This window comes from Mobula hypostoma, chromosome 14 (genome assembly GCF_963921235.1).
Source record: "Mobula hypostoma chromosome 14, sMobHyp1.1, whole genome shotgun sequence".
In the NCBI taxonomy this organism is placed as follows: domain Eukaryota; kingdom Metazoa; phylum Chordata; class Chondrichthyes; order Myliobatiformes; family Myliobatidae; genus Mobula; species Mobula hypostoma.
In genome coordinates, this window is record NC_086110.1 from 74,424,180 (window position 1) to 74,433,235 (window position 9,056).

General features: G+C 48.7%; 1 protein-coding gene across 2 annotated transcripts in view; it reads right to left on the reverse strand.

Moving 5' to 3' along the window:
- The window catches only part of cmtm4 (CKLF-like MARVEL transmembrane domain containing 4), an 86,976-nt gene extending 78,789 nt beyond the window's left edge, over positions 1-8,187 (reverse strand). For both annotated transcript variants that reach the window (XM_063067239.1, XM_063067240.1), the window contains exon 1: positions 7,801-8,187. In XM_063067239.1, coding sequence (XP_062923309.1) covers positions 7,801-7,986 — 186 coding nt within the window. In that variant the 5' untranslated portion in view covers positions 7,987-8,187. The remainder of the gene's footprint in view (positions 1-7,800) is intronic.
- Between the last annotated feature and the right edge of the window lie 869 nt (positions 8,188-9,056).

Below are 9,056 nucleotides of genomic sequence, written 5' to 3' on the forward strand. Positions count from 1 at the left end.
ACAGCTTTAGCAGCTGCTGTCAAAGTAAACCTAAAGAAATCCTACCAGTATGGCAATAGTATGTCTCATACTATCTGCACGATGTATCAGACATTTTGCACATCTCATGAGGAAAGGTTGAGTGAGCTGGGGCTTCTCTCTCTCTGGAGTGGAGGAGGGTGACAGGTGACTTGATAGAGGTGTACAAGGTGATAAGAGGCATAGATTGAGTGGACATGTTTCCCAGAGTGGAAGTGGCTGGTACAAGGGGGCATGGGCACCTCTGTAGGAACAGTTAGCTCGACACCGTTACAGCTTGGGCCATTCCAGGGTTCCGAGTTCAATTCTGGCATTTCTGTGCGTCCTCCCCGAGGAATGAGTCAGCGTTTTCCCGGTTTTCTGGTTTCCTCCCCCATTCTAGGTAGGATAATTGGTTGGTGTAAATTTTCCCATATGTAGATGAGGTTTAGTTGGGTTTGTTGGGGATGGGTGGGGCTGCATGGCCAATGGGCCCTACTTCACCTTGCATCTAAATAAAAAACAAATAATGAAATAATAAATAATTTCAAAGTGATTGTAGGAAAGTATATGGGATGTCAGAGATGTGTAGGTTTCTTTACACAGAGTGGTGGGTGTGTGGAACACCCTGCCAGGGTTGTGGTGGAGGCAGATACATTCGGGACATTTAGAGACTCTTAGACAGGCACATGGATGAAAGGAAAATGGAGGGTTATGTGGGAGGGAAGGGTTAGATTGATCTTGGAGTAGGTTCAAAGGTCTGCACAACACCATGGGTCGAAGGGCTTGTACTGTTCTATGTGACTCGGGAGAGAAAGGGGCCCATTAAAGACTGATGTATGGAGCCACTGAAGACGGGAAAGTTCAAATCAATTCTATTGTCATCTGCGGTGAGATATGGATACAACGAAAGGCTGTTTGCGGCAGCATAAGATCATAAGCCATAGAAACAGAATGAGTCCATTCAGCCCATCGAGTCTGCTCTGCCATCCCATCATGGCTGATTTATTATTCCTCTCAACTCCTTTCTCCTGCCTTCTCCCTGTAACCAATGCACCCTGATGAATCAAGAGTCTATCAACCTCTGCTTTAAATGTACCCAATGACCTGGCTTCCACAGCTGCCTGTGGCAATGAATTCCACGGATTCACCACCCTCTGGCTAAAGAAATTCCTCCTCATCTCTGTTCTAAATGGACGTCCCTCTATTCTGAGGCTGTGCCCTCTGGTCCTAGACTCTCCCTTTATTGGAAACATCCTCTCCATATCCACTCTGTCCTGACCTTTCAATATCCGATAAGTTCCAATGAGATCCCTCCTTATTCTTCTCATCTCCAGTGAGTACAGGCCCAGAGCCATCAAATACTCCTCATGTTAACCCTTTCAGACCTGGGATAGCACTTGTGAACCTCCTCTGGATCTTCTCAGATACCAGTGCAACCTTTCTTAGATCAGGGGCCCAAACCTGCTCACAATACTCCAAGTGGGGTCTGACCAATGCCTCAGCATCACACCCTCACTTTTATAGTAGCCTATTTCTGCTCCTATGTAGAATACTTTAAGATTCAGAGAAGAGGGTAGAGTGAGGGAAGGTGGGGTGAGGGGGAGTGATGGGAGCGTAAGGCAGTGATAGATTTCAGCACAGGGACAGATCATTTGGGCCACATTTAGACACAGTGCCAGCGACCCAGGCTCAATTCCTGTCACTCTCTGTAAGGAGTTTGTTCAATCTGCCCATGGCCGTATGTGTTTCCTCCGGGTGCTCCTGTTTCCTCCCACATTCTAAAGACAGATGGGCGAGGGTTAGTAAACTGTGGCCATGCTATGTTGGCGCTGGAAACGTGGTGACTCTCGCACTGTGTTGGTCGCTGATTCAAAGCAGCGCATTTCACTGTATGTTTCGATGTATGTGGGACGAATAAAGTGAATCTTTAACGTAGAACGTTTCAAGATGCAGAGAACAGGGGAGAGTGAGGAGAGCTGGGAGGGAAGGTAAGGGAGCGTGAAGCAATGTTAGAGCGTAGAACAGTAACAGGGCCTTCTGCCCACCAAGTCTGCTTTGAACCCACTGTCGAATTTAACTCAATTCCTTCTGCCTGCACATAACCCACATTCCTTCATCACTGCACGTTAAAGATTCAAGATTGTTTAATGGCATTTCCTGAGCACAAGTGTAAAGGAAAATTAAATAATTGTTACTCCAGATCCAATGTAGCACAAAAAAAACACACGATGAAATAAAGAACAGAATACAGAAACACAATACATAAGATAGCTTATACATATAGACTGAATCAGAATCAGGTTTATTATCACTGGCATGTGATGTGAAATTTGTTAACTTAGCAGCAGCAGTTCAATGCAATACATAATCTAGAAGAGAGAGAGAGAAAAAAATAAAATAAAATTAAACATAATAATAAATAAACAAGCAAATCAATTACATATATTGAATAGATTTTTAAATATGTGGAAAAATGGAAATGTTGTATATTAAATAAAGTGAGGTCGTGTCCAATGCTTCAATGTCCATTTAGGAATCAGATGGCAGAGGGGAAGAAGCTGTTCCTGAATCGCTGAGTGTGTGCCTTCAGGCTGATTTTATGCTCATAAAGGGACTCCAGGCACAGAGTGGTGACTGACATGAAATGATACAGGAGTGGTGGTTGAGGATGTGGAGGGGTGAGTCAGTGGGTGGAGGTGTTGATCAGCCTTACTGCTTGGGGAAAGTAACTGTTTTTGAGTCTGGTGGTCCTGGAATGGAAACCTCTCAAAGATCTCTAACGTATCTGCTTCCACCACTTTCCATAATGGTCCTTACCTGGTCTGGGATTATACGTGACTCCAGACCTGCCAAAGCAAGTCATGTTTAAAAACACAAACACGAGGAAATCTGCAGATGCTGGAAATTCAAGCAACACACACAAAATGCTGGTGGAACGCAGCAGGCCGGGCAGCATCTCTACGAAGAGGTACAGGCAACGTTTCAGGCCGAGACTCTTCGTCGGGACTAACTGAAAGAAGAGCTAGTAAGAGATTTGAAGGTGGGAGGGGGAGGGATGGAGCTAAGAGCTGGAAAGTTGATTGGCAAAAGGGATACAGAACTGGAGAAGGGAAAGGATCATGGGACAGGAGGGCTAGGGAGAGAGAAAGTGGGGGGGAGCACCAGAGGAAGATATAGTGAGAGGGACAGAGGGAGAAAAAAGAGAGAAAGAAAGGGGAAAAAAAAAATAATAAATAAGGGATGGGGTACGAAGGGGAGGAGGGGCATTAACATAAGTTAGAGAAGTCAATGTTCATGCCATCAGGTTGGAGGCTACCCAGACGGAATATAAGGTGTTGTTCCTCCAACCTGAGTGTGGCTTCATCTTGAGAGTAGAGGAGGCCGTGGATAGACATATCAGAATGGGAATGGGATGTGGAATTAAAATGTGTGGCCACTGGGAGATCCTGTGGCCTTCTATATATTGGCGAGACCCGACGCAGACTGGGAGACCGTTTCACTGAACACCTACGCTCTGTCCGCCAGAGAAAGCAGGATATCCCTTTTGCCAATCAACTTTCCAGCTCTTAGCTCCATCCCTCCCCCTCCTGTCTTCTCCTATCATTTTGTATCTCCCCCTCCCACTTTCAAATCTCTTACTAGCTCTTCTTTCAGTTAGTCCTGACGAAGGGTCTCAGCCTGAAACGTCGACTGTACCTCTTCCTGGAGATGCTGCCTGGCCTGCTGCGTTCCACCGGCATTTTGTGTGTGTTGCTTGAAAGCAAGTCATGCATATGACTCAAATCACACAGTCCAGGAGCAATTGGTGATGAGTGCCTGAAGGCAGAGGACGTTAAGAGGACAACACAGTGACGTAGCTGGTAGAGCCTCCGCCTCACAGCCTCAGGCTCATTCCTGACCTTCGGTTCAACATTGACATTAAATTTATTATCAAACTACATGTATGTCGCTATATACAACCTTGAGATTCATTTTCTAGCCGGCATACTCAATGAATAGATAGAATAATGACCACAACAGAACCAAATGAAAGACTGCCCAACTTGGGCATTCATCCAAAGTACGTACAGAATACAACAAACTGTGCAAATACAAAAGAAAGAAATAATAAATAAATAAGCAATAAATATCGAGAACATGAGAAGGAGAGTCCTTGGAAGGAGTCCACAGATTGTAGGAACTTTTCAGTGATGGGGCAAGTGAAGTTGAGTGCTAACTGAGTGCAGTTTGCACCAGGGTGGGTCTCCCTTGGGTGCTCTGGACTAAGGCCAAGACTCTTCATGAAGACACTGTTTACTCCTCTTCATAGATACTGCCTGAACTGTTGAGTTCCTCCAGCATTTGCTGACATTAGAATTGGTTTATTAAAAGTTTAAAGTAAGTTTATAATCAACGTACATACTGTATATGTCACCATATACAACCCTGAGATTCATTTTCTTGAGGGTATACTCAATTAATCTATAGAATAATAACCATTACTGCATGTACCAAAATACTACAGTGAACAGCTTTTGGTTGACAGCCACCCAGACAGATCATTGTACACAAGTACACCAGCAAACTTGGTCATGTTGGTACATCAGCTGGTGCAGACGCTCTGTCTACATCAGGTAGAGGTGCCTCTGCCTACATCATCGGTGTTGAGCCTGAGATACCTGAGAACTTGAAGTTCCTGAATGGTGAACTTCACCAATAGTCTGTCCCATTCTAAGCATGTTGACATCATGACCAAGGAAGCTCGCCAACAACTCAACTTCCTGAGGAGGCTGAAGAAATTCAACCGGTCCCTGTTGACCCAAACCAGTTTTTAATCATTGCAGCGTAAAGCACCCCATCCTGATGAATCATGGCTTGGCAGATACATCAGGGACATGTAAGACTCTTGGATATGCAAATGGATGATAGAAAACTGAAGGGTTACGTGGGAAGGAAGGGTAAGATTGATCTTGGAGTAGGTTAAAAGGTCAGCCCAACATCATGGGCCAAAGGGCCTGTGCTGTTCTATATTGTAAGTATTTTGAGGGCAAAAGAGTGATGAGGGAGAGAACAATGCCCATTAAAGATGAACGAGGTCATCGACGTGAGGAGCCTCTGGAGACAGGAAAGGTCAAATCAAGACTATTGTCAGTGCAAAACTGCAGTGATGAATGGATACACATAAAGACTGTTTGTAGCAGCAAAAGACCATAGGAACAGAATGAGGCCATTCGGCCCATTGAGCCTGTTCCATCATTCCTCCATGGCTGATTTATTATGCCTCTCAAACCCATTCTCCTGCCTTCTTCCCATAACCTTTGATACCCTGATTAATCGAGAACTTGTCAACCTCCGCTTTAAATAGACTCAATGACACTGGCCTCCACAGCCGTCAGTGGCAATGCTTTGCCAGTAACCACAATGAACAGGAAAGAGTTGTGGAGCACAGCTCAGCCCATCACAGAAACCAGCCTTCCCTCCATAGGCTTTGTCTATATCTCACTGTCTCAGTAAAGCCGCCAGCAGAATCAAAGACCCCACCCACCCAGATACTCTCTTCTCTCTCCCATCAGGCAGAAGATACAACAGCCCAAAAGCATGTACACCAGGTTCCAGGACAGCTTCTGTCCCACCGTTATCAGACCCTCGGTCAATACGGCAGACCCTGGACCTCACAATCTACCTGGTTACGATCTTGCATTTTATCATTTACCTGCACTGCACTTTGTAACTAACACTTTGATTTGCATTGTCACTGCTTTAACTTCTTCTGCCTCGTTACCCTGTTGAAGCCAGCAGGGGTGTACCAGATGGTAAGAGGCACAGATCGAGTGGACAACCCGAGACTCCTTCCCAGCAGGGAGGTGGCTGTAATTTTAAGGTGACTGGAGGGAAGTATGGGGGGGATGTCAGAGGTTTCTTTACACAGACTGGTGGGTGTGTGGAACGCACTGCCAGGGGTGGTGGCAGAGACAGTTACAATAGGGACATTTAAGAGACTCTTAGATAGGCCCATGGATGAAAGAGAAATGGAGGGAAGGGTTAGATTGATCTAGGAGCAGGTTGAAAGGTTGACAACATCGTGGGCCACAGGGCCTGTACAGTACTGTTCTATGTTCTAGCTCAGTGCACCGTGTAATGATCTGATCTGATCTGTATGAACAATATACACGACAAGCTTTTCACTCTACCTTGGTACCTGTCACAATGGTAAACCGATTCCAAGTTGTAAGTTACCAACAGCTGGGGTCCTGTTCGTAACCCGGTACCAACCGGTCAACAAACACTTCACTCCGATACACTTTCCCGTCACTTTGTTCAACACTGACTCTGTCCCTGAGAGCGCCCAGAGTTCTTATTCCCGTGAACCTTATGTAAGAGTCAAACAGCTGCCTGCTGAAAGGCGCTCTACCACCCTGCTAGTGACATCTCAAGAAATTCTATTATATTTGCCAAACACAACTAAATTCCATGTTGACTCTGCATAAGCACTTCGTTTTCAAAGTGCGCCGTTAACACATCTTCCATAAAATATCGCAGCATCTTGCCAATATTTGAAGTTCGACCAAATGGGCCACAATCCCCCATTATTTCTCCATTTTTTTCAGCAGCATTGTTACATGTAGTGTGTGTGTGTGTGTGTGTGTGTGTGTGACAGTGAGAGTGTGAGAGTGAGCGTGTGTGTGTGTGTGTGTGTATCTGTGTGAAAGTGAGAATGTGAGTGAGCGTGTCTGTGTGTGTGAAAGTGTGAGTGTGTGTGTCTGTGTGAGAGTGTGTCTGTGTGAGTGTGTGTGTGTGAGACAGTGAGTGTGTGAGAGTGTGTGAGTGACCGTGTGTGTGTGTGTGTGTGTGTGTGTGTGTGTGTATCTGTGTGAAAGTGAGAATGTGAGTGAGCGTGAGTGTCTGTGTCTGTGAGTGTGAGTGTCTGTGTGAGAGTGAGAGAGAGAGTGTGCCCCTCTCCGCGTGTCTGTCTGTCTCTACCTGTGTGTGTCTGTGTGAGAGTGTGAGTGTGTGTGTCTGTGTGAGAGTGTGTCTGTGTGAGTGTGTGTGTGTGAGTGTGTGTGTGAGACAGTGAGTGTGTGAGAGTGTGTGAGTGACCGTGTGTGTGTGTGTGTGTGTGTGTGTGTATCTGTGTGAAAGTGAGAATGTGAGTGAGCGTGAGTGTCTGTGTCTGTGAGTGTGAGTGTCTGAGAGTGAGAGAGAGAGTGTGCCCCTCTCCGCGTGTCTGTCTGTCTCTACCTGTGTGTGTCTGTGTGAGAGTGTGAGTGTGTGTGTCTGTGTGAGAGTGTGTCTGTGTGAGTGTGTGTGTGTGAGTGTGTGTGTGAGACAGTGAGTGTGTGAGAGTGTGTGAGTGACCGTGTGTGTGTGTGTGTGTGTGTGTGTGTGTGTGTGTATCTGTGTGAAAGTGAGAATGTGAGTGAGCGTGAGTGTCTGTGTCTGTGAGTGTGAGTGTCTGTGTGAGAGTGAGAGAGAGAGTGTGCCCCTCTCCGCGTGTCTGTCTGTCTCTACCTGTGTGTGTCTGTGTGAGAGTGTGAGTGTGTGTGTCTGTGTGAGAGTGTGTCTGTGTGAGAGTGTGTGTGTGAGACAGTGAGTGTGTGAGAGTGTGTGAGTGACCGTGTGTGTGTGTGTGTGTGTGTGTGTATCTGTGTGAAAGTGAGAATGTGAGTGAGCGTGAGTGTCTGTGTCTGTGAGTGTGAGTGTCTGTGTGAGAGTGAGAGAGAGAGTGTGCCCCTCTCCGCGTGTCTGTCTGTCTCTACCTGTGTGTGTCTGTGTTTATGCTCCCCCTCCCTCCCTCCCTTTCCCCGGCCGCCCCGCACTCACCACTTGCAGCACTTTGAGCGCCCCGAGGGTGGAGCGCAGGTAGTCGGGGTCACACCTGAGGTTCAGCCGGCGGCCGGGTAGCACCGGCTCCGTGGTCGGCTGATACGGGCTGCTCGCTCCGCTCATCATGGACGTGCTGGCCGCCTCCCCCTCGAACCCGTCCGCTTCCCGGGAATTCCTCATCATCCGGGCGGCCGGCTGGGATCCCCGCTCACGGGCGGCAGCAGCGAGCGGCAGCGGCGGCGACGCAGCGCGGATCGGCGGCGCCAACGACCCGGGGAGCGAAGCCGCCGGCAAACTTTGTGCGGAGACGGAGCCGCTGCAACATGACCGGGACTCGAGCTCCCTCTCCCTGCCGCCCGCCTCCGCGACACTCCCGCTCTCCCTCCTCCCTCCCATCTTCCCCGCCCCAAACACTTCCTCCCAGTCCCTCCCTGCTCCGATCATCTCCAATCCCCTCTCACTCTCCCAAAACAATCCTTCCCCACCCTCCTCCCCACTCCCCCATCATCGCCAATCCCCTCTCACTCTCCCAAAACAATCCTTTCCCTTTCCCTTCCCCACTCCCCCATCATCGCCAATCCCCTCTCACTCTCCCAAAACAATCCTTCCCCTTTCCCTTTCCCTTCCCCACCCTCCTCCCCACTCCCCCATCATCTCCAATCCCCTCTCACTCTCCCAAAACAATCCTTTCCCTTTCCCTTCCCCACTCCCCCATCATCGCCAATCCCCTCTCACTCTCCCAAAACAATCCTTCCCCTTTCCCTTCCCCACCCTCCTCCCCACTCCCCCATCATCGCCAATCCCCCTCACCCTCCCAAAACGATCCTTCCCCTTCCCTTCCCTTTCCCACCCTTCTCCCCTCCCCTCCCCCCACTCCCCCATCATCGCCAATCCCCCTCACCCTCCCAAAACGATCCTTCCCCTTCCCTTCCCTTCCCTTTCCCACCCTTCCCCCTTCTCTCCCTCCCCACTCCCTCAACATCTCCAATCCCCTCTCACTCTCCCAAATCAATCCTTCCCCATTCCCTGCCCTCCCTCCCCTCCCTCTCCTCCTTCCCCTCCCTCTCCTCCTTCCCCTCCCCTCCTTCCCCTCCCCTCCTCCCCTCCCCCTCCCCACTCTCCATCATCTCCAATCCCCTCTCACTCTCTCCCTCTCTCCCAAAACAATTCTTCCCCCTCCCCTTCCCCCTTCTCTCCCTCCCCACTCCCTCAACATCTCCAATCCCCTCTCACTCTCCCAAAACAATCCTTCC